The following is a 26739-nucleotide window of genomic DNA, read 5'->3' as shown; positions in this document are numbered from 1 at the left end:
GCTGAATGTACTCTATCAGGCATGTAACTTCTTTGAACCATGTGCAGTAGCTTACGGACCCACTTAAATATTTAAATTTTTTTCAGATTTCTGCTAATGGATAGAATCAGATTATCATTTCTGAAATATATATAAGCCCGCCTCCCCCCACCACCTGCCCCCCCCCCCACACACACACTCTTCAAAACACCACTTGGTCTGCTTGGATCAGACAGTTAGTATCTGCAAAATATTCGCATTGTGGGACATGTCTAATCCATAAATTTAAAAATGATTTATTCAGTTTCTGCGTGCGCAGTTCTCGATACCTAGCCGCTAGGAACATCGGAACGGTACTCGCACAAATTTCCACCCTTCCTCTTTAAAACTATGACTGCAGGTGTAATAGCAGTTACTAGCTCATTTGGTCGCGATTGCCTCCCTCAAACAGGCTCATTCGGTTTCGAAAAAGCGAACTTGGATTGAGTGCTGAGACATTGATCACTCGTGCCTCTATGAGAATGAAAATAAATAGCATTACAGGTCCTGATTTTAGTAACAGCAGCAGTGCCCTGCTAAGGCAGGTAGCAGTGTGTTGCATTAGCGAATAACAACTGGGCATAGAAGGGTTCCAGTTTTTGAGTGTGAATATGAGCTTAATTTGGTGGCGTTGTGTTGGCAGGACTGCAGCGGGGTGGCTGGTGACGGCAGTTGGTGCCTTCTCGGTGGTGGCGCTCGCCTCGGCGTCGCTGTCGTCTGTCGGAGACGTCGGCGTTACCGGACGAGCAAGTGGTGCCTCACCATCACAGGTGAGGGCCTCATTTGGACAACGAGAGCTTACGAGACACAACGATACTCGCCAAACTGCCCCCCACATGCTTGTGTCGGTAGATCTGTTGACAAATTGGGTGTTGTTTGGCAACGAAAAGACGATCCTTCTTGCGGTGGCCGTCTGGAAATGCAGGAGGCATGTCTTGGCCACGCATGAGGACTGTGGAGCGGAGATTTCTTTCCTCAGTGCTGGTACCATTGCCTTGTTTTGTGTTAATACGAAAGCAGAGGTGACACGCCGGAAACACTCGCAGCGCTCGTAGACAAATGAATATCTTCCAATTAGTGCTGATTTTCTCCGCTACTGACAGCAGTAGTAAAAAGTTGTCTTATCATGGATAAACAGTACTTGTATCCACCAGTAACACGCCTGGAAGTACAAATGGGTGGGATATCTTTAACTGGTTGTCGTTACTGTATTTCTTGACCATGCGCCCTGTCCACACCAAGTACCTGATAATCCCGCGGCGGTCATACTTTTCTGCTCCACACTGCTGCTGGCTTGCCTGAAATTCTCTTTCGAACTATGCAAGCAGGGGTTTGAAACGTCCCCTTTCAACAGTTATACATGACTGTGCTTAAACTGACACACAATATTTTTTAGCGGAACGCAATCTGAGTTTCAGAAATCCCTACAAAGGAATGGCCCTGACTAACATTAACCTGTACCTTTCACAAATCACTCACCTCACAAAAATCTTCGTTACTCAAGCTACTGCAATACAGCGAGCGCCACTACTGCCAGCTAAATAAAAGATTCAAACTACAGAAGGCACTAACTACTGATAGGCATAGTTAGCAATTGAAAGATGTTAATAGAGAACAAACAATGTATTTACCTTAAGTCATAATATATATAGTAGTTGATGACATCCAGTGTTAAAAATTTCAAAACTCCATCTCTCTCCCCACATCCACCACTGCTGGCGGCTCACCTCCAACTGCGCAACGCTACGCGCTGTTCACATCCAGCTGCCCAACACTACAATGGCGGACAACAATGCAAACCAGCCACAGACTGTACACAGCACAGCCAGTGATTTTCATACAGAGCGCTACGTGGCATTACCAATATAAAAATCTAAACAGCCTACTTACAGGTTTAGGGGAGCCACTCAATGTTAAAACACAACACTGTTAGAAGTCTGGTATGAACAACTGTATTCGGAGACGATTAAGGGAAATCGCAGGTTGCACTGTTTACATTCTACTTCGTAAGTGTTTATCCCAATCGATAGATGTTACCAGTCCACAATATCATTCAGACGAACGTATGCGTAACCGACACGACGCGGGTGATTGTTGATGATGCGGAAGCCGAATGATCGCACGAAAGTTCTTACTCTCGTCACACATACACAGATATTTGGTATCAGTCCTCCTTGACACTAGTAATGATATAACACTGTTCGTAATGTTAATTTTTCAGTTCACAGTTCTCACTTGTACGAACGTGCGCGTAACCGTCGCTGCGTGGCTGATTGTTGATGATGCGGAACGCGATGACCGGACGCACGTCCTAACGCTCGCTGCAAGGCACTGGCACTTAAATGCTCTCTTTTGTGGTAAATAGTATTACTGATTCACATTAGTTCATTCTTGGAGACCGAAAATGGCGCGAATGATTGATACTGTACGGTACGACACACAACGAGAGGATACACAAAGACGTTATCAGAAGCACCGCTCATTTTTAAATTACTTCTTGACGCACTTTCCTCTGAATCATTTGCTTATTTTATCACTTTACTGTAATAGCACTTGTAGCAGCACTTCGACTTCCATACTAACAATGCCTCTCACATGTAGAGCTACACCCTACACAACATAACTTCCGTGTCCCATGCTCGACTCTCTACAGACGCGGCTGCCCGCAAAGATACTCCACAACTAAGCCAGCGATATGACAATACGCTTACACATCTTAATAAGTCATTGTCTCAAGCATGGCGAAGAGTGGCTTTTTTTCTATCATTGAATCATGTTGATGCAATCAGACAAGCGAACATTTCACTTTCTTCTTAAACTTGGCGAAAGTTACGGCGGAACGATACGACAGGGGAAACTAAGCCAGCGATATGACAATACGCTTACACATCTTAAGTCATTGTCTCAAGCATGGCGAAGAGCGGCTTTGTTTCTATCATTGAATCATGTTGATGATGCAATCAGACAAGCGAATATTTCACTTCTTAAACTTGGTGAAAGTTACGGCGAAACGATACGACAGGGGATGCTATGATCGCGTGGGGGCTAATTGTTTGGGAGGTAATTAACCTTTGCAACCAGGTGGAAACAATACTCAATGTTCTGTGGAACTAGCATCCTAGCGTCTTGCGTCTTCCCTCCTCTGTGCCGACACGTGTTACGTGCGCCTGTTCACATTTGTAGTGTGAATGCAGAGCATGCAAGGAGCCATAGCTGTGCTCTGCTGTATCGATGCAGACGACGAAAGTCCTTACTGTCTACCAACCTGGTACGTTCATCTAATAGCCTGCGCAGAAGCGACAGTCTCTTGATGTGAGACTGAAAGAAAATTGATAGCGATTGGGCTGAGGTGCTGAACGCAACTAATTCGAGTCAAATTTAGTTGAGGGAAGCCACCGGCTTAAATTAAATGGACTGACGTAGCGGACAATCCCGTAAACAAACTATCAATACGATGAATTTCAGATTACAAAGTCACACGTAATTCAGTTCACCAAGTTAACAATAATACTTGTTCATACGACTTTACATAAATAACTTGACAAAAATTACTTCCTTTCTACTCATTCTACTAAGCACTGCACGTAGAGTCGAGGTACGTTAATATTTACAGGGTAAGGCGCTTAAATCCTGATAAATTTCAATTTAAATTTCTCGCCATATCGTACTTCCGCCGGAGGTCGCGATTGACGTTATTGAAAGCCATAGGCATCTAGTAAACAGCCAGAACCTTAAAATGGCAGAGATTTTACGGATAAGTGCGGAGTACAACCGAAGCAGAGCCGCAATTATCAAGTGTTCGCGATGAGCGTTCGCCCAGTGAAATACATTCTTCGGATACCCGAGATAAACTGTTTACGATGTTGTGGCGAAGTATAAAGCTTCGGAGAAGTCCGGGAAAGGTTCCGCTAACCCGGCGAGGAAACCTCATTCGAGGAAACGCGTGTCATGAACTGAGGCAGTCATTGGAAGAGCTCGGGCGGTGATTTCGGAGGACCCGGGGCAATCACCGAGGAAACTGGAGTCGGTTCTGAATGTCAGCGAGCAAACAATGCGTTGCATGGCAGAGGAGGACCTCATACGAGGCATTTAGTCCAAAACTGGCTCTCGGATAACGTTGACATGTTCTGGTCGAAGGAATTCTAGCCCCCTCCCGAATAGCCCGGATTTTTGGACAGCCCTCTTTTAAAGAGTGCGTGCGATCGCTTCAGGACAAGACTGGAGGCGTCCATTGCAACTAAAGGGGGCTACACTGAGTAATGTTACTCTTGAAAGATAACACTACTTATACGTAAAATGATTTTCATTTGTATTTTAATAAATTTGCTTTTAAAAAATTTTCATGTGTTCGGATTTAAGAGCCGCACCCTGTATATAATCGATGAAAAAATAAGATGCTATACTCGCGGCTTTACCTACCCCGAACTGTGCAGTCACTGCTAACCACGTGCTCACTCGCCTCGACCCGGCACTCTCCTACTAGTCAGCCCGAAACACTTCGCTCAGCTCAATAAGAATGTCTGTACTTCACTCCTCGTCTTAAGTCGTACATGGGTTAGCACTAACCTCATCATTAGTAAGTGACGTTAGGAAGTGAACGCTGTGGTTCCCAGAGAGAGAGAAATGCTATAAAGTCAAAAGTTAATAAGAACACTGGTTTGTCATTATTTATGAAGAAAATACCTCGAAGAAAACACTAATCCACAGACGGATAAAGCATGTATTTATGCTAGAAAAAAGTGTAATTTTTAACGACTACGAGGGCAGTTTGTAATGGAGATTGGCTAGTATTCCAATGCTTGACAAACTACTGTGCACTATTTATTTCTGTAGATGCCCGCCGTTCAACTGGTGTATTGCTGCTCACGTGTTTCTACACTGCGCTACTTTATTCATCTAAGTTTAATATCAGTAGTATGTGCCAGATATTCTACACGTCGTCGTCCCCATCAGTTATCCCTCTCTGCTATATCTCTATTGAATAAATAAGTCAACTGCTTTGACTCACAGTGCCTTGCTGCACAACTGGCCATGAAAATCACGGCACCATGAAGGCGGGGTGCAGCGAACCTCGAACCTGCTAGGCATGTACTACTCGCTTCGATACGCAAATGGTCAGCAGTTTAACGCTGCCGTACAAGGCACGTACGGGTAACAAAAGCCAAGTGTATTATGTATATAAGGAAAGATCGTACACCCAGTTTCTTATTCAGAAACAGCATTTAAATATTGACTGTGACAATGTCGTATTATGCCTCGTGTAAGGAGGGAGGGGGGTGGGGGGGTGGGGCGGCGACCAGTATGTATCGAAATTAGACAGCAACAATGTATCGAGACTGTAGATTATTTAAAGCCGTGCATGAGCTCAACGGACCACACAACTAGCGCCAGAGAGGACAGACATATTGTGTACTTAGGCTTTCAGGATCGTGCAGTTGCGTAGTGTCCTTTGAGCCAGGAAATGGGCTTGTTTGCAGCAGGCTAGTTATCTAGATGGACGGTACGACGACGTCTGGAGCACCACGGATTGTCAACACGACGACCGTAGTTGTGCCTTCCCTTGACACGGCGGCAGAAAGAGGTGCGCAGAGAGTGGTCCGCCCAGCGAAAACGCTGAACACGTGACTGGCACGGGAACCGCATGACCGCTACGGTCTCACGTTCGAATCCTGCCTCGGGCATGGATGTGTGTGATGTCCTTAGGTTTCAGTAGTTCTAAGTTCTAGGGGCCTGATGACCTCAGATGTTAAGTCCCATAGTTCTCAGAGCCATTTGAACCATTTTTTTTGACTGGCACACGTCGTCTTTTCATGCCAGTTCTCGCTCTGCTTACAGCATCAGGGTGGATATATCTCCGCGTGTAGGCTCGCAGGAGAACGAACGGTGACGAATTGCTTTCGTCATTGTCATATTGTCCCAGAACCTGGCGTAGTGGTGTACGGTGTCATTGGCTAAACAACACGATCACCTCTGGTACGCATAGCCATTTATTTCGACAGCAAGCGTTGCATTTCAGCGTTTGCTCTGGACAGCACGTTCTCCAGATCTGTCACCCGTTGAAGATATCTGGCTTGGCCGTAGGCTGCCGAGAGTCTGCCTCTATCCACTCGCAACTCGCTTCAACTGATGAACTACGATTAGAGTTGAAGAAACATGATATGAAGAGTGTGTCGACTAGACGTCTTGCGGAGTTAGAGCTAATGTTGCTGCCAGGGGTGGCAGCGCTATGTGCTAAATTCAGCGTCCTTCATAACCCTGGATCAACTTCAAGAGCTCTTTTCGCGTTTTAATTTGCTTTTAATATAGGTATGACTACTACTACTACTACTACTACTACTACTACTACTACTACTACTACTACTACTACGTGATGAGGCCCAGTGGACCGTACGCATCTAAAAGTTGCCTCCTCCACTGTATTCTGTCCATTGCTGCTATCCGCCATTCGTCCACATCTATTGACACTTGGTTTAAATCTTCATGGAGTCCATCCCTCCAACGCTGTCTCTTTCCTGTAGGTGTGAAATCAATTGCTTAACAGGATGGTAGAGCCATATAAATATATAATTCAGTTTAGAGTCAATTTAGACAAAATAATATTTAACAATTAAGTGCTGAAGGTGAAGATGTTACTCAAAACTCGTCACTAATGACACTTCGCCGAAGAAAAAAAGTTAACAAGTGAGATGAAAATAATCCACAAATTCTGTTTCAAGTTCAAGGGACTTAAGTAATCCAGTACACCTTTAATAATGAACAACAGGGACTGGAACTTACCAAAGAAATTTCTTTTTTCATTTCAATTATCTTTGACATGTGAAACAGTACAGCCGATAGTTGTATCCTTGTATAGAACGAGATAGTGCATCTTATTATTACAAATATCTTCAATTCATCAGTTATATTGGCTTACACGAATAGATGGCAGGGTTCTACGAGTCGTCAGTCTGTTCGCAGCTTCAGAGTTAAGACATAATTCTATAGGGTCAGTAGTACTCTGTAGCAAAAATGCGTTATTGTTCTGTTGGAAACAACAAATCTGACGCCTGTTTATCTGATTATAACAAGTTTACGAAAACGTGACAGTCATTACTTTGCGAACCACTTGAAACTAATCATTAAGATAAAATAATTGTAAATATTTATACCCTATCTTTAACACATCAAAAGGTAATCAAGGTGAAGTACTTCAGCACTTCTCTCTGAGTGGGTATAGGAACAAAAATATGGTAGACTATTTGCTGCAAATTATTTCCGAGACTATTTGCTGCAAATTATTTCCGAGACTATTTGCTGCAAATTATTTCCGAGACTATTTGCTGCAAATTATTTCCGAGACTATTTGCTGCAAATTATTTCCGAGACTATTTGCTGCAAATTATTTCCGAGACTATTTGCTGCAAATTATTTCCGAGACTATTTGCTGCAAATTATTTCCGAGACTATTTGCTGCAAATTATTTCCGAGACTATTTGCTGCAAATTATTTCCGAGACTATTTGCTGCAAATTATTTCCGAGACTATTTGCTGCAAATTATTTCCGAGACTATTTGCTGCAAATTATTTCCGAGACTATTTGCTGCAAATTATTTCCGAGACTATTTGCTGCAAATTATTTCCGAGACTATTTGCTGCAAATTATTTCCGAGACTATTTGCTGCAAATTATTTCCGAGACTATTTGCTGCAAATTATTTCCGAGACTATTTGCTGCAAGTTATTTCCGAGACTATTTGCTGCAAATTATTTCCGAGACTATTTGCTGCAAATTATTTTCGTATTTCTCAAATGAAGAACCAGAAGGAAATCCGTTGATAACTTCCACTTCCAGTCATTTACTATTAAAAATATGATTAGTTACAGGATTCCACCAAAATTACAACAGTATGTTCGATTTCTTTTTCTTTCAATTGTTATTCTCTTTCATTTGAATAAGCATCATTTGTGAATAACGGCAACATTTATCTTGTTGATAGGTTTAATTCTGCTTCTTTTGCCAAAACACAGTATAATTTGTACATAACCACCTTGAAGTAGCTATTGTAACAGAATCCTGAAACAAAGTTCTCACTAAACAAGTAATTGGCGACGAGAGAGATCAATAGCATACTGTGAACCCCCGCTGTCTCGTTTTGCAGTAAAATACGAGAAAAAATTTGGCTTTTCATACTAGCAAATCCTCTTTTCATAAGTTGACAATGAGTCTTAAAAACCACAGTACTGGATTGAAAAAAGAAAATACGATAGCTTCAGCTATATCACCTTAGATAAAGTTCCATATGTTAACCATATGAGTAAATACTCTCCTCTTTGCATGCTATTATTTTATAAAATCTCGTTACGATATCTCGATCGGTTTAGGAGATTTGAGGGATGTTAAGAATACTTCATTCTAGCGTGTGTGGGATCAGGAGTGAACGTGCTACATATAATAAATTTTGTCGATATTGGGAACATTAAGACACCCTTGCCCAAGCCTTCAGAAAATTTCAATATGTTGGCTAAATTTCATATGCAGAAAAGTTTGGTGTCACATGCAGCAAACGCAAAATCCTAGCGTCACATATTTTTCATTCCAATCATTCCGAATTTAGTGCTGTGTCTTACTTAATTCGAATATCTAAATAAATATGACCATTACTGAGGTGACGGGCACATGACATCAAAGATGATACACTCCTGGAAATGGAAAAAAGAACACATTGACACCGGTGTGTCAGACCCACCATACTTGCTCCGGATACTGCGAGAGGGCTGTACAAGCAATGATCACACGCACGGCACAGCGGACACACCAGGAATCGCGGTGTTGGCCGTCGAATGGCGCTAACTGCGCAGCATTTGTGCACCGCCGCCGTCAGTGTCAGCCAGTTTGCCGTGGCATACGGAGCTCCATCGCAGTCTTTAACACTGGTAGCATGCCGCGACAGCGTGGACGTGAACCGTATGTGCAGTTGACGGACTTTGAGCGAGGGCGTATAGTGGGCATGCGGGAGGCCGGGTGAACGTACCGCCGAATTGCTCAACACGTGGGGCGTGAGGTCTCCACAGTACATCGATGTTGTCGCCAGTGATCGGCGGAAGGTGCACGTGCCCGTCGACCTGGGACCGGACCGCAGCGACGCACGGATACACGCCAAGACCGTAGGATCCTACGCAGTGCCGTAGGGGACCGCACCGCCACTTCCCAGCAAATTAGGGACACTGTTGCTCCTGGGGTATCGGCGAGGACCATTCGCAACCGTCTCCATGAAGCTGGGCTACGGTCCCGCACACCGTTAGGCCGTCTTCCGCTCACGCCCCAACATCGTGCAGCCCGCCTCCAGTGGTGTCGTGACAGGCGTGAATGGAGGGACGAATGGAGACGTGTCGTCTTCAGCGATGAGAGTCGCTTCTGCCTTGGTGCCAATGATGGTCGTATGCGTGTTTGGCGCCGTGCAGGTGAGCGCCACAATCAGGACTGCATACGACCGAGGCACACAGGGCCAACACCCGGCATCATGGTGTGGGGAGCTATCTCCTACACTGGCCGTACACCACTGGTGATCGTCGAGGGGACACTGAATAGTGCACGGTACATCCAAACCGTCATCGAACCCATCGTTCTACCATTCCTAGACCGGCAAGGGAACTTGCTGTTCCAACAGGACAATGCACGTCTGCATGTATCCCGTGCCACCCAACGTGCTCTAGAAGGTGTAAGTCAACTACCCTGGCCAGCAAGATCTCCGGATCTGTCCCCCATTGAGCATGTTTGGGACTGGATGAAGCGTCGTCTCACGCGGTCTGCACGTCCAGCACGAACGCTGGTCCAACTGAGGCGCCAGGTGGAAATGGCATGGCAAGCCGTTCCACAGGACTACATCCAGAATCTCTACGATCGTCTCCATGGGAGAATAGCAGCCTGCATTGCTGCGAAATGTGGATATACACTGTACTAGTGCCGACATTGTGCATGCTCTGTTGCCTGTGTCTATGTGCCTGTGGTTCTGTCAGTGTGATCATGTGTTGTACTTGACCCCAGGAATGTGTCAATAAAGTTTCCCCTTCCTGGGACAATGAATTCACGGTGTTATTTCAATTTGCAGGAGTGTATATGAAGCTGCAAGTAACACAAAAATCAAACTTTTTACCGAATAGTTTGCGTAAAATCTTTCTCAGAAGATTACAAGGGGGGCGTGCCTCGATTCTGTCAGTGCAGCGCGTCGCCAAACGGGGATTCGAAAGAGAGCGAAGAGCGTCTCGTTCATTCCGGCTCTGACGCGTGCGGGACCGCGCTGGTGGGCGCTGCACGCTGCCGGCCATTCGCCATTGCGTGCCGCCTCGTTTAGATTGCAAGGAGATACTGTCTGCACTTGGTTAAGCCACCCCACGCTGGAATACAGCTTACCTTGGAGGGCAACTGGGACAGAGACAGTGGATGCAAGAGAGAAAATCTATCCTCGGTGTCATTGGAACCTGCCCCGAGAGCTGCTCATATACTACAGGTGTACACTTTACCCGTTTAACCTGCCCATGCTTGCCTGCCAGCCAGGCAGGCTGGCTCTCACACTGTGTCAGAATAACGGACAGGCCGCTTTACTCCCACCCAAGCTAAGCTACGCCCAACTCGAGCAGGCTACAGCAGTCTTGCTTGCCTGCCCATCTTCCTTCTGTGCTACGCTACCTAGCAGCTTATTTTGTATCCTTTCATTGTTGCGTTATCAGTTGGATTTGGAAGTTGATGGAAATACTCGAGTAACACAAGACAAGGCTCAATGAAGTGTGTGCTCATTTTTGAGTCACTGTAGGCCCGAAATTGTGGAGTTTATTTGTCCTTCTTTTCTTTTTGAGGTATTTCAGGCTTATTGATTTCTGTATGAATGGTTTCTCTGAAATACCCTATTTCCCCTAGTACTGGCTATTCTCAATTCAGACCACCATCAGGTAACCTTTAATACACTCCTGGAAATTGAAATAAGAACACCGTGAATTCATTGTCCCAGGAAGGGGAAACTTTATTGACACATTCCTGGGGTCAGATACATCACATGATCACACTGACAGAACCACAGGCACATAGACACAGGCAACAGAGCATGCACAATGTCGGCACTAGTACAGTGTATATCCACCTTTCGCAGCAATGCAGGCTGCTATTCTCCCATGGAGACGATCGTAGAGATTCTGGATGTAGTCCTGTGGAACGGCTTGCCATGCCATTTCCACCTGGCGCCTCAGTTGGACCAGCGTTCGTGCTGGACGTGCAGACCGCGTGAGACGACGCTTCATCCAGTCCCAAACATGCTCAATGGCGGACAGATCCGGAGATCTTGCTGGCCAGGGTAGTTGACGTACACCTTCTAGAACACGTTGGGTGGCACGGGATACATGCGGACGTGCATTGTCCTGTTGGAACAGCAAGTTCCCTTGCCGGTCTAGGAATGGTAGAACGATGGGTTCGACGACGGTTTGGATGTACCGTGCACTATTCAGTGTCCCCTCGACGATCACCAGTGGTGTACGGCCAGTGTAGGAGATCGCTCCCCACACCATGATGCCGGGTGTTGGCCCTGTGTGCCTCGGTCGTATGCAGTCCTGATTGTGGCGCTCACCTGCACGGCGCCAAACACGCATACGACCATCATTGGCACCAAGGCAGAAGCGACTCTCATCGCTGAAGACGACACGTCTCCATTCGTCCCTCCATTCACGCCTGTCGCGACACCACTGGAGGCTGGCTGCACGATGCTGGGGCGTGAGCGGAAGACGGCCTAACGGTGTGCGGGACCGTAGCCCAGCTTCATGGAGACGGTTGCGAAGGTCCTCGCCGATACCCCAGGAGCAACAGTGTCCCTAATTTGCTGGGAAGTGGCGGTGCGGTCCCCTAGGGCACTGCGTAGGATCCTACGGTCTTGGCGTGCATCCGTGCGTCTCTGCGGTCCGGTCCCAGGTCGACGGGCACGTGCACCTTCCGCCGACCACTGGCGACAACATCGATGTACTGTGGAGACCTCACGCCCCACGTGTTGAGCAATTCGGCGGTACGTCCACCCGGCCTCCCGCATGCCCACTATACGCCCTCGCTCAAAGTCCGTCAACTGCACATACGGTTCACGTCCACGCTGTCGCGGCATGCTACCAGTGTTAAAGACTGCGATGGAGCTCCGTATGCCACGGCAAACTGGCTGACACTGACGGCGGCGGTGCACAAATGCTGCGCAGCTAGCGCCATTCGACGGCCAACACCGCGGTTCCTGGTGTGTCCGCTGTGCCGTGCGTGTGATCATTGCTTGTACAGCCCTCTCGCAGTGTCCGGAGCAAGTATGGTGGGTCTGACACACCGGTGTCAATGTGTTCTTCTTTCCATTTCCAGGAGTGTACATTATTTCTATAGCAACTAAATACTATCTCTGAAAGACTAGATCCTCTCCTGCTAAGATCCTGGCTTCCGTTTTCCTGCCGAGAAGACGGTCTGTATTAACTTCTGGCGCTACAAAGAGTTTCTCCCACCGTCCTTACATCTCAGTCCCGTTGCTCTCCCATTCGTGGAGAGAACAAAATTTTTAGGTCTTACATTTGACAGGAAACTTAGCTGGTCTCCACATGTGTCATATTTGGCTGCCCGTGCTACCCGTTCCCTAAATGTCCTCCGTGTTCTCAGCGGTACGTCGTGGGGAGCGGATCGAACCGTCCTACTTCGCCTATATCGGTCGATCGTCCGCTCAAAGCTGGATTATCGGAGCTTCGTATACTCCTCTGCATGGCCGTCCATCTTACGCCGACTCAACTCTCTACAACATCGGGGGTTACGTCTTGCGATCGGAGTGTTCTATACTAGTCCTGTCAAGAGTCTTCATGCTGAAGCCGGTGAATTGCCACTAACCTACCGGCGCGATATACTGCTCTGTCGGTATGCCTGTCGGCTATTATCAATGCCCCACCACCCTTATCGTTCGTTTTTTGACGACTCTCTCGACCGTCAATACGGGTTGTATGTATCTGCCCTGCTACCCCCTGGAGTTCGCTTTCGTCGCCTCCTTCAGCAACTTGATTTTCCACTCCCTGCAACCTTTAGAGTGGGCGAGAGCCAAACGCCACCTTGGCTCCAGGCTCAGGTTCGCGTTCACTTTGACTTCAGCTCGCTCCCAAAGAAGGTTAACCCAGCTTCGTTGTACTGCTCGCGGGTTGTCGAACTTCGTTCGAAGTTCATCGATACGATCTTCATTTATACAGATGGCTCTAAGACCAATGACGGTGTCGGGTGTTCTTTTATTGTCGGGGCACACAGTTTCAAATACCGACTCCATGGCCATTGTTCGGTCTTCACAGTTGAGCTATTTGCCCTCTATCAGGCTGTTCTTTACTTCCGCCGCCACCGACATTCTGCTTATGTCATCTGCTCTGATTTTCTGAGCGCCATCCAGAGCCTCAGTGATCCGTATCCGGTTCACCCTTTTGTGCACCGGATCCAAAGCTCTCTTCAGCAGCTGGTGAACGACGGTTCTCCGGTTACCTTTAGGTGGGTTTCTGGTCATGTCGGTATCCATGGGAAAGAAGATGTAGATGCCGCGGCCAAGGCTGCGGTCCTCCAGCCTTGGACAGCTTCTTGTTGTGTGCCTTCATTTGATTTTAGCAGGGTCATTTGTCAGAGCATTTTATCGCTGTGGCATGCCGATTGGTCTACACTTACTGAAAACAAGCTTCAGGCCTTGAAACCTCTCCCCACGGCTAGGACGACCTCTTCACGCCCTTCTCGGCGGGAGGAGGTCGTTTTGGCCCGGTTACGGATTGGACACTGCCGGTTCAGCCACCGCCACCGCCATCTGCTGACGGCTGCGCCGGCGCCGTTCTGCCCATGTGGGCAATTGCTTACGGTACGCCACAGTTTAGCGTCCTGTCCGAATTTTAATACACTGCGCATTGATCTTGGCCTGCCATGTACTCTGGATGAAATTTTAGCGGATGACCCAGGAGCAGCTGCTCGCGTTCTTCGTTTTATCCACTTGACAAGGACATTGGATTATGCTGTTTTCTTTTAATCCCTTGCTGTTAATGTGCCTTTTATAGTGTTGTCCCTTTTAGTTGCTGTTTTAACCTTGTGCCTCGCAGTGCATTCATAATTTAGTCTGGGCGCTAATGACCACTGTAGTTGTGCGCCCTAAAACCACAAAAAAATCTAAGACCCTGAAGATGTCTATTAGACTGCAAAGCCAACAAAGTAAAGTTTTGGGAGTCTAGTTTTTGTACCCTTACCTTTTTCCAGCCAAATACTACCCTAGTTACACCAATTTTACTTGCTTTTTCCAATATGTGCATTGCAAGTTCGCTGAATTAATGCTAAGTGCTCAAAATGGCTCATTCTAAATTCCACAAGTGCATTTTACCAAACACAAAGTTCGTTTTTCATATTATGGTAACCAAAATACATGTATGAGAGAAGAGGCTTTTATTCATTACTAAACTTTCTTTACTACATTGCATGCCACCAGGATGTGGTTTTTAATATCCACTGAGCATTATTTTTCCCCTATTCCAAACTATGTTTGCCCTAAATTTAGAAAGCCCATATACTGCTAAATGGCCTAAGTCCTTAGCACACATTTCGACACACTTGTCAGCCACTAAGTTTTTGTCCTTCGCAAAATATTTCTGGAGTAACAAAACTGCTGGTCAGTTTTACAAAACCAGTAACATGCTAGAGGTTCCTGAATAAGTTTTTAATAACTTTATAGACAATTTTCATTGCGAGATACCTACTGATTTATTTGAAGCAGTCCTGTAAACACACAACTTTTCCCGTGGTGGACTTACACTCTGTTTCGTGACTAATGTATATTCCACAACTGTCAACTTCTTCTCCATGTCCTTTAAGTTTGGTTTGTTCCTCAATCTCCGTTAAGTTTGTTCATTTAGTTGCACCCGCTGTTATGATAAATGAGCTGCAGAGGGCTTACAGTTCGGCCCTTCCGCACACGGCGAGTGTTTCTACCGGTTAACATCGCGCTTGCCAAACCCTACCTTAGCCAGCAAGGTCGCCAGATCTCTCTCCATTGGAGAACGCTGGAGGCATTATGCGCAGGGCTCTAGAGTGAGGTTCTGACGATCTAAAGCGCCAGTTGGACACAATTTGGCACGCTGTCTGACAGGAGTACATCCAACAATCAATGCCAAGCCGAATAACTGCTTGCATAATGGCCAAAGGTGAACCACTTTGTGAAGCTCGTTTCCTTAAAATCATCATCAAATTTTTCTAAAATTGTAAAAATTTGCTTGTGTGTACATGAACATCACATCAACCCACATCCGTCCCATTTGGATAATTTCGTCGTAGTGCGTCACTTTGTTGTCTCAGTCTATATATAAGTAATAATGTTTTTTTAGTATTTTAACGCTAAATCTAGAAATCACAAAATTGGTAGCACTTTACACGCGGGTTAGGGATCCATTTCAAAATCCCCCCTATGGCCTCTCAACTGCGTAACAAGAAATCTTCATAGAAATAAAGGCAAGTGCTGAAGAAAAAATGGTAATAAATTTTAGTCGGGGTTGGATGATGAGTTTCCTGTATCGAAAACAAGAGCCATTCGTGTACCATTACCATTTTCAATATCCTACGCTTTTCTGCACTGGCTGCTTTGAAGACAAAATATAGATCTTAAGTAGACATGGAGAAAGAACTGTCTGTTTCTAATACTAAACCCTCCTTCGAAAAACTTTGCTTTGAAAGCCAGGCCGATCGGACACACTAATAATTACTGAACATGTTTTTCATTTAGTATTGAAAAGTTAATTATTAAATGTCCTGTACATTAGTGACAGAGAAGATTCTAATTTGTAAGTGCATTATGCCACTGTAAATGTGAAGCGTAATTTTTTTTATTACGTCAGAATGAATTCTGCTTGGTTCCCTGTCCGTAAAATAATCAGTTTTTGAATTCATACGTTTTTCTTTTCAATAAGCTCTCCTCCCCCTCCCCATTTAGTGTTACCACCCTCCTCTAGGGGGGATGCGCGCCTCACAGTTTTGTGAATCGCTGTCCTAAGGTACTTGAGGCACAAGTATCTTACGTTAATAGTTTAATTTGTTTCAGGCGAATGCAACGGCAGGAGCTAAACCGAGCACAACAGAAGGTCGCGAGTGCTTGATGGATATAGAAGTGGTGAGTTGTTTTACGATGTTTTGTTCCCATATTCTCACATTTTATTCCGTAGTTACATTTCAGTATCCTATCATACACTTTATTTGGTTTACCGTTTTTCATACGAATTTTTTCCTTAAGAATATTGCCAAAGTAGTCACTGTTATAACATCTGTCGTTTGTCGAGAAAGAAATGAAAAATACGACGAGAGAGATGGCTCAGGAAAATGATGAAGATTATATGGGTAGGTCGGATAAATGGTGAGGAGGTTCTGAATCGAACTGAGATAAAAACAAATTTGAGCCAACTTGACTAAATGAAGGGATCGCCTCATACGACACGTTCAGAGCCATCAAGGAATCGTCAGTTCTGATGAAGGTGGGGAGGGCGTGTGATCAAGAGATGAGGGGAGGGGGGAGGGAGATTATCGGAGGAAGCTGAGGCTAGACTTAAATGAGCACGTTTAAGTGGATGTAGTCTGCATTTATGTGATGAAGACACTTGCTCTGTACAGACCAGTGTAAAGAGCTGCATCGAACTAGTTGAGTATTCAGGCTGAAGACGTCAAGAAAAATCGACAGGAGCGGAGAGCGCCCTGTCACTGGCGTTCCTCAAGCTCTGTGTGCCCCTCTGTGTGCAGCTGTCACATCGTAATCTTTGCTGAATCTAAAATTTCATATAAAAAACATAGTAAAATGTCAGTAGGCCCTCACCGTAGACACGTACGTGCGCGGGGGTCCTTCTCCGCCTCTATCGCGCCTTAGTGCGCTCGAAATTGGACTATGGAAGCATAGTCTACTCCTCTGCTCGGCCGTCTATTCTTCGGCGTCTCGACTCTATCCACCACCGTGGATTACGTTTAATGTCTGGAGCTTTTTACACCAGCCCTGTGGAAAGCCTTTATGCTGAGACTGCCGAACCTCCGCTGTCCAATCGGCGAGCAGTCCTTCGGAGCCGTTATGCCAGCCATCTGTCTTCCATGCCTGCTAATCCAGCCCACGACATATTTTTCGACGCCTCCTTTGATGTAGGGTATGCAATCCGCCCCTCCTCCCTACTACCACCGGGAGTCCGCTTCCGTCGACTGCTCCATTCTCTTTCCTTCCGCTTTCCTACAACCTTCTTGACAACTTGGGGTACAGCACCGCCTTGGCTCCGTCCCCGGATCTGCCTGCTCCGTGACCTTTGTCGATTTCCCAAGGATGGTACCCCTTCACTTGTTTATCGTCGGGCATTTGCTGCTCTGTGCACAAATGACGGAAGCCACATTTATTTACACCGATGGCTCGAAAACATCGTTAGGTGTAGGGAGTGCCTATGTTGTTGGCGACACCCCAAATCACTTTCGGCTTCCCGACCAGTGTTCGGTCTATACTGCGGAGCTTTACGCTGTTCTCCGGGCTGTCCACTACATCCGCCGCCATCAGCGGATACAGTACGTTATCTGCTCCGATTCTCTCAGCTCTCTCCTCAGTCTCCAAGCTCTTTACCCTGTGCACCCTCTGGTCCACCGGATTCAGGACTGTCTGCGCTTGCTCCACCTGGGGGGCGTCTCGGTGGCGTTCCTCTGGCTCCCGGGACACGTTGGTATCTGCGGAAATGAGGCGGCCGATATTGCAGCCAAGGCTGCAGTCTCTCTTCCTGGGCCAGCTATTCCATCGATTCCCGTCGCCGATCTACGGCGCGTTTTATGTCGTCATGTTGTTCATTTATGGCACGCGCACTGGTCGACACTTCCACAAAATAAATTGCGGGACGTGAAAACTCTTCCTTGTACTTGGACCTCTTTCTCCCAAACGCGTCGTCGGGAGGAGGTAATTTTAACTAGACTCCGGATAGGGCACTGTCTTTTTAGCCATAGACATCTTTTAAGCGGCGATCCTTTCCCACTCTGTCCCCACTGCTCTCAGTTGTGGACGGTAAGACACCTTTTAATTGAGTGCCCCTATTTTACACCGTTACGCGCCCGTCTACAGCTGTCGCCTGATATATCGTCAATTTTAGCAGATGCCACGCGCTCGGCCGATCGCGTTCTAGAGTTCATTCGTGCCAGTGAAATGTCGTCAGTCATTTGAAGATTTTTTTGGTACAACCAACCCCCTTCTGTAGTGAATTTTTAAGCCTTCCTTCTGCTTTTAGTTTCTCCAGTTTTATGACTTTCGTTTCCATTGCTGCTAGTTTCCGTTTTCGTTTTTTACTGTTTCCTAAGTCACAGACCGGGCGCTAATGACCTTAGCAGTTTTGCGCCCTAAAACCATAACAAAAAAAAACGTACGTGCGCTCGTGCGTGTCAGTCACTCGGACCAGTTTAGAGTTGCGCAGGGTACGTAACACTGTTGTGTTAATGAACTTTATAAAGAGCCAAAAGCATAAATCAGTTACTTTACAACCGAAACCAGGTATAAACGTGTGTCCTCGGAGTTTTTCGCGGCGGCACGTGCGAATAAAATCTTCTCGGTTTGAAAGCCGCAACAGTTCGAATAAAATTCTCGAGCTTTCACTGTCGCAAGGAAGCGACGACGGATGCTTAACGCTTGCTGGGAGGCGGGAGCGGCGGTTTCAGACGTGGCGCCGGCCCCCTCCTACCACGTGACGTCACTCGGTGCCGCGGCGCCCCGGAGCTGCTTCGAGCTGCCCGACTCGCCTTCCGCGCACGCGTCGCTTCGGCCCTCTCTGATTGGTGCCAGCGGCCGTATTCGTGGCTATACGAGCGGAAAATCGTGCCAATCCTGGCAGTCAGTAGTTTTACTCCTTACGAAGATGACAGATTGCTATTAAAAGCTCGAGGATTTTATTCGAATTGACGTAGCTTGAAAACCGGGAAGATCTTATTCAGGTATAAACACTTTTAGAAACGAAGTGGTGTTGTACATTTCCGTAATGAAGAGAAATTGCATAAATTGCTGACTTATTACGAATTAGTACAGCGGCACTGCAGTTGCTTGCAGCGTACTGACGTAGATGTAAGACGTGGTGGAAAAAGAACCGGAATAACATGGCCGTTGACGGAACTTGTGTAGTAACCATTTCTCCCACTCCGTGTCTATAGCGCACCTCATTGCCAGTACAGCGTCGCCTGTGTTGTCGACCAGGCCTGTCTGATCATCTGTAGTGAATGTTTCTGCTAGCGCTGTTTTGTTCTTGTTTGCCCGTTTTTCATCGTGACAATCTTAAGTGAACAACGTGCAGTCGTGAACGTTTGTTTCCTATTCGGTTAGAATGCTGTTAAAACTGTTTTAATGTTGAAAACAGCTTACCAAGATGACGCTATGGGAAGACGACGTCGTCATCCCGTCCAGAAAATGTGCAAATCAAATATCGAAACAACGCCGATTTGCTTTTTTGATTCCAAGGGCGTAATTCATTGTTTTCTCCCCATGTCAGACCGTCAATGAAACCTATTATTTGGAAGTTTTAAGAAAATTGCGCAACAGTCTTTGTCCAAAAGGCCCGATTTGTGGCAGATAGGAGACTGTTCTTCCACCGCGACAACGCACCTGCACACACAGCCATCTCTGTAAGGCAGTTTTTGGCTGAAAATGGCATCGTTCCCCTGCCCCATGCACTTTACTCGCCTGACCTCGCTCCATGCGACTATCATTTCGACTTACGAAAATGGGCATGAAAGGGCACCAGATTGTCAACGTTGAAGTCAAAAAGACTATATCAGTTTTCCGTTCCATAGATTCGTGCTGAGGAGGTCCTCGTGGATGTGGAACATGTCAACATTTTTTTTAAAAGCTGAAATAACAATACTAAAGTATGAATATATACATCATTTGTTTCTATTAAAAAATTCGTCAGTGGAATAGGAGTTGGCCACTAGTAAGTCTTTCAGACTTCTTTTAAACTGATCTTTATTTGTAACTAATTTTTTTTTGTTTGCCGGCAAATTATTGAAGATGAGTGTTCCCGAGAAGTGGACCCCTTTTTTAACTAAAGTAAGTGCTTTTAAGTCCTTGTGTACACCAGTTTTGTTCCTGGTATTGTATGTATGAACTGAGCTGTTTGTTGGAAGAAGAGATATATCATTTAGGACAAATTTCATTAAGGAGTAAATACACTGAGAGACAGTAGTTAGTATACCCAGTTCCCTGAAGAGGTTTCTACAGGACGTCCATGTATTTACTCCACAAATAATACGTATTACAGGCTTTTGGACTCTGAAAACTTTTGTTTGACTTGAAGAGTTACCCCAAAATATTATACCATATGACATTATGGAATGAAAGTAGGCAAAGTATGTAAGCTTTTTCATTTTTATGTCTCCTATGTCTGCTAACACTCGAATTGCAAATACAGATTTGTTAAGGCAGTTCTGTGGTGTGCTCCTCCCAACTGAATTTATTATCAAGTTGTAATCCCAGGAATTGAAGACTGTCAACCTCTTCTATCTGCTCTTCTTTATACTTTATGCATATGCTGGGTGGAAACCTCTTACAGGTTCTGAATTGCGTATAGTGAGTCTTTTCGAAGTTTAATGTCAGTGAGTTGGCTTTAAACCATTTATTAATATCCATGAAAATTTCATTAGCAGATCTTTCTAGAACTACCCTCGACATACTATTTATTGCAATACGAACTCTGCTTCTGGCAGTAACTGATGAGAGATCATTAATGTACACAAGAAAAAGCAATGGACATAAGATGAATCCTTGTGGGACACCACATGTAATTTCTTACCATTCTGATAACTGATGACTTAATTCACTAGTCCCTTGCACTGACACCCTTTGTTTCCTGTTAGCGAGATATGACTTGAACCATTTTGCAGCACTGCCCATGACACCATAGAATTCTAATTTATTTAAAAGGATGTTGTGGTTCACACAATCAAATGCCTTTGACAAATCACAGAAAATACCTACTGCTTGTAATTTGTTATTTAATGAATTAAGTACATTTTCAGTGTAGGTGTAAATAGCGTTCTCGATATCAGAACCCTTCAGAAATGCAAACTGTGTTCTTGATAATGTTATTTGTGGTCAGATGGTTGAGAAGCTGTGTGTACATTACTTTTTCTAAAATTTTTGAGAATGCTGGCAAAAGTGAAATCGGTCTGTAGTTTGACGGTATCTCTTTATTCCCTTTCTTGAATAGAGGCGTAACATCCGCATATTTTAGCCAGTCAGGAAATGTCCCAGTAATAATTGACTGGTTACACAAGTAACTTGGAATTTTACTAAACTCACAAGAACATGCCTTAAAAAAGGCTTTGTCTTTAAAGATTTTGTAATGGAAGTTATTTCCTTTGGTGAAGTGAGTGACATATTCATGTGCCTGAAGCTATTTGTAAAGGCTAGTTTCAGATATTCAAGGGCATTATTTACTGATCCTGACAATCCCATTTTATCAGTAACGGATATAAAGTACTTGTTAAATAGATTTGCCACACTACGCCCATCGGTTACTAATGTGTCATCTACCCTAAATGCTATTTGCTCCTGTTCCTTTCTGGTTCTACCAGTCTCCTCTTTCACTATATCCCATATTGTTTTTATTTTGTTTCCTGACATTGCTATCTTCTTCTCGTAGTGCATTTGTTTAGATGCCTGAACTACTTTTTTAATACGAGGGCAGTTCAATAAGTAATGCAACATATTTTTTCTCGGCCAATTTTGGTTGAAAAAACCGGAAATTTCTTGTGGAATATTTTCAAACATTCCCGCTTCGTCTCGTATAGTTTCATTGACTTCCGACAGGTGGCAGCGCTGTACGGAGCTGTTAAAATGGCGTCTGTAACGGATGTGCGTTGCAAACAACGGGCAGTGATCGAGTTTCTTTTGGCGGAAAACCAGGGCATCTCAGATATTCATAGGCGCTTGCAGAATGTCTACGGTGACCTGGCAGTGGACAAAAGCACGGTGAGTCGTTGGGTAAAGCGTGTGTCATCATCGCCGCAAGGTCAAGCAAGACTGTCTGATCTCCCGCGTGCGGGCCGGCCGTGCACAGCTGTGACTCCTGCAATGGCGGAGCGTGCGAACACACTCGTTCGAGATGATCGACGGATCACCATCAAACAACTCAGTGCTCAACTTGACATCTCTGTTGGTAGTGCTGTCACAATTGTTCACCAGTTGGTATATTCAAAGGTTTGTTCCCGCTGGGTCCCTCGTTGTCTAACCGAACACCATAAAGAGCAAAGGAGAACCATCTGTGCGGAATTGCTTGCTCGTCATGTGGCGGAGGGTGACAATTTCTTGTCAAAGATTGTTACAGGCGATGAAACATGGGTTCATCACTTCGAACCTGAAACAAAACGGCAATCAATGGAGTGGCGCCACACCCACTCCCCTACCAAGAAAAAGTTTAAAGCCATACCCTCAGCCGGTAAAGTCACGGTTACAGTCTTCTGGGACGCTGAAGGGGTTATTCTGTTCGATGTCCTTCCCCATGGTCAAACGATCAACTCTGAAGTGTATTGTGCTACTCTTCAGAAATTGAAGAAACGACTTCAGCGTGTTCGTAGGCACAAAAATCTGAACGAACTTCTCCTTCTTCATGACAACGCAAGACCTCACACAAGTCTTCGCACCCGAGAGGAGCTCACAAAACTTCAGTGGACTGTTCCTCGTGCACCCTACAGTCCCGATCTCGCACCGTCGGATTTCCATATGTTTGGCCCAATGAAGGACGCAATCCGTGGGAGGCACTACGCGGATGATGAAGTTATTGATGCAGTACGACGTTGGCTCCGACATCGACCAGTGGAATGGTACCGTGCAGGCATACAGGCCCTCATTTCAAGGTGGCGTGAGGCCGTAGCATTGAATGGAGATTACGTTGAAAAATAGTGTTGTGTAGCTAAAAGATTGGGGAATAACCTGGTGTATTTCAATGCTGAATAAAACAACCCTTGTTTCAGAAAAAAATGTGTTGCATTACTTATTGAACTGCCCTCGTATATTACAGTATTCATCGATGACTGCAAAAAATGTGTGGAACAGTAGAAGCAGCGATGGGACAAATATATTAATTGTAATGGAGAGTCGTTTGAAGGAACAAGGTTGTTTAGTAAAAAATTTGAATGTCCGTCCTTTCTTGGGGGTCCCCCTCGTAGATGTGTTTACTTTCTATTCGAAATTGCCAACTGTTCATAATCCCCCGTGCTGACAGCGCCTCCGGTCTCCCTCGCTTTTTTGAGTACCCACTCGTAGATGTGTTTTTACTTTCCCTCGCTTTGGTTTTGCAGGTGGAGCGCGTGTCGGGCCGGTGCCTGCCCCTGGGCCGCTCCGCCATGGGCTGCGTGGCCGCCGCCCACGTCCGGCCCTTCCACCCCTCCTGCGTGTAGCCGCGTCCCCGCACTTTGTACCACACCTGCTGCTGCTGGACGCCAAACATCTGGCTTAATGTACCCGCAACACATTCATCAATAAACACAATTTTATACTCTTCATGAAATTAACTTCCCACACAACTGTAGCAGAGGCAGTAAAATACACCATAAAAATTTAAATAGTAGCAAGAATGAATCACAACGTGACACTGCAAATTTTCAATACAATAGCTTTCTTTTTGTTCAGTTCAATTTATGGCTATAAATTCTAGACCTTGAAACGTCCCCTTTTCAACAATTATACAGGACTGTGCTTAAACTGACACACAATATTTTTAGCGCAACGCAATCTGACTTTCAAAAATCCCTACAAAAGAATGGCCCTGACTAACATTAACCTATACGTTTCACAAATCACTTACCTCACAAAAATCTTCATTACTCGAACTACTGCAATACAGCGAGCGCCACTACTGCCAGCTAAATAAAAGATTCAAACTACGGAAGGCACTAACTACTAGTAGGGATAGTTAGCAAATGAAAGCTTTTAATAGAGAACAAACAATGTATTTACCTTAATAGTCATAATATATATATATATATATCAGTTCATGACATCCAGTCTAACAAATTTCAAAACTCCGCCATCTCTCTCCCCACATCCACCACTGCTGGCGGCTCACCTCCAACTGCACAACGCTACGTGCTGTTAACATCCAGCTGCCCCTCTACAATGGCAGACAACAATGCAAACTAGCCACAGACTGCACACAGCACAGCCAGTGATTTTCATACAGAGAGCGCTACGTGGCGGCGGCGTTACCAATATAAGAACCTAAACAGCCTACTTACAACCTGTAACCTGGAAACTCTAAACAGGTCGTACATGTTCAGTGACATAACAAGATAACATACGACGGTTTATGTATTTTATATATAATATAGTTGCGAAGTAAGTTACTGGAACTGTTGTAGACACTGTGTTGGAAAATGAACTGCAATTTGCAAACAACTGAAAATCACAAAAATACATCAGAGTTAATTTGATTATACATCGAATATCTAGAAAGTGACTTCTTATCTTTCAGCCTTTAAGGCCAACTGGACGTTCTGAATATCTAACATTGTCTTCGCAGTAGAGGATGATCAGTGCCTGATTAAGAAAATACGGGGTCCGTAGCAAATGATAAGAAGAGGGCACTGGTTTGCTGTAGGTGTCAAAGCTTAGGATGTAAAATAAGCAGCAATTAACTAAAGTTTTCTCGGTTTAATTGCGGCAAATTTAGAGGTAACACTAGTCATATCAGTGACTAAGCAAATCACATTCTATGTTCATTAAGATGAGGTCGTTTAGACATTCTTGTCCTCTGGTGTTCCTTAACTCATTTTTAATACACTTGAATGTTGAAAAACAACGTCATCCCCTGGGGTTGGTGATCATCAAAAACAAATGCGTAAGTCCAGTTCTACATTTTGGAATCATGATTCCAACGAATTTTCCGTTAATACCAGCACCCCAGCAGCCTCTAAGACACCCTTATAGTGACGTCACACACTAATAATGTGGGGACAAGGTTTGATAAATATTTGTTGCACTATATTAATTCTTTATTCCCGTATTTACGTGTGTATATTTGGGATGTTGAGGGAGAATCGATAACATTTTAGGTAGTAATATACAATATAAATCATAATACCGACTTGTAACGCCGTGTGATTAAATAATGTAATTGCCTAGGGTCTCTACTTACGAAATAAATACCGTATCGATTTATTGCTTTCTTATTGCTAGTCAACAGAATCCTATTCTAATTGATCGGGTTATTACGACTAGCTTGGACAACATTAGGAAACTCTCTGTAAGTTTAGCGGTGTTCTCAACTTAAGATACACAAAGTATGGTGTGGCCGTCGATCACTTTTACAAATGATCTAACATTTTTACTAATTGTTGTTTCGAACACCACCGCATTTCCATTGGACGGTACGAAGAGTACCATTTGTATCTAACTTAACTTTTTTTTACACTCAAGTGCGGAGTCCCCTAATGCATGGGGCCGTAGCATCTCGTAACTCTTGCTAAGTGGCTAATCCGGAGCTGAAAATATGTACGTCTAATATGTAATTGAGAGCAACTTTAAAATTAAAAAGAAATGAAAAATAAAGAATGTAGTCTCCATACAAAAATACATACATAAATCCATAAATACATATATACATACGTAGGAGAGGATTCATTGAGATATGAATGTTAGTCCTGTAACTCTCATTACGTATGAGTACTCCATGAGATTTTGGGATTGCAGTCGTATTATAATAACATTTTCCCATAATATTTCGTCTGATAACCAGACAGCCATCTTCACATGAGTTATTTTTATACTGTGTGCACTTCCCGAAATCTTATTGATGAAGATAAGTATGGTTTGTAGCACTTCAGAGTTAATAGTTCCATGTTTCTTCCGGTTAGATAGGCAGTATGGCCCACAGTAGAAGTACAAATATACTGTATAAAACAAAATTATTTTCAGATACTACACAGTTTAATTTTACAGCAGCAGTTTTTGTTTTTAATAAATTTCACATGTTTTTCACATTCTACCACAATCAACACGTGTTCCTGTGGAAATTGGGGACGGGTGTCTGGCAGGTAAAACGCAGCCATGCCTTCACTGTGCTGGTGTTGGAACTGTCAATCTGTTTAGTTCGTTAAGGGCTACACAAGGAAGCGACAGAGAAAAGAGCGGGTACTCTATTTCGGGAATCTTCCGTAAATGCTGTAAAACTAAACTAAACTCCACCCGAGCAGGCCATGAAGGCCCAACAGTACCAATCGGTCGCCGTGTCAACCTCATCCCAAGGGCGTCACTGGATGCGGATATGGAGGGGCATGTGGTCAGCAAATTTAAGTAAATCTTGTCAGTACTCTCTATTAAATAGTCTGTGTGTTACACTATGACTCTGCTACATACCAATAATCAGCAAGTGAAATCAAATTAAGAAGCATTATGAAAAACCACTTAAAAGTTAAAAACATTGTGGAAATAAAAGCTATTGGCAACTGACGAGTTTCAGTTTTCGAGACAGATAAAATTCTTAAATTATTAAAGAAACTCAGTTTATTTGCAAATGTGAAATGCTGCGTTTCAAGGAACAAAATGATGCACAACTGATGACGTATGATTTACTGTTCACGTGTTATGTAACTATTTTTTAAAAATAGACATAATTTCACTCAACATAAAACTCTATAGTTGAAGAACTAACAATATTCTCTAAATAACTTTAATCAGCATACAGTACTTAAATATGTAGAACTCGTAAT

General features: G+C 44.6%; 1 protein-coding gene across 1 annotated transcript; it reads left to right on the top strand.

Annotated features, from left to right (window-relative positions):
- Positions 1–500: 500 nt before the first annotated feature.
- LOC126161262 (uncharacterized) lies at positions 501–23530 on the top strand. Its single transcript, XM_049917001.1, has 4 exons — positions 501–559; positions 662–788; positions 16091–16159; positions 23332–23530. The coding sequence occupies exons 1-4, from the start codon at positions 501–503 to the stop codon at positions 23428–23430; spliced, it is 354 nt and encodes a 117-aa protein (XP_049772958.1). The 3' UTR covers positions 23431–23530.
- The last annotated feature ends 3209 nt before the right edge of the window (positions 23531–26739 follow it).

The sequence above is a fragment of the Schistocerca cancellata genome, chromosome 2 (genome assembly GCF_023864275.1).
Source record: "Schistocerca cancellata isolate TAMUIC-IGC-003103 chromosome 2, iqSchCanc2.1, whole genome shotgun sequence".
NCBI lineage: Eukaryota > Metazoa > Arthropoda > Insecta > Orthoptera > Acrididae > Schistocerca > Schistocerca cancellata.
This window is presented reverse-complemented; position numbering and strand designations above follow the sequence as displayed.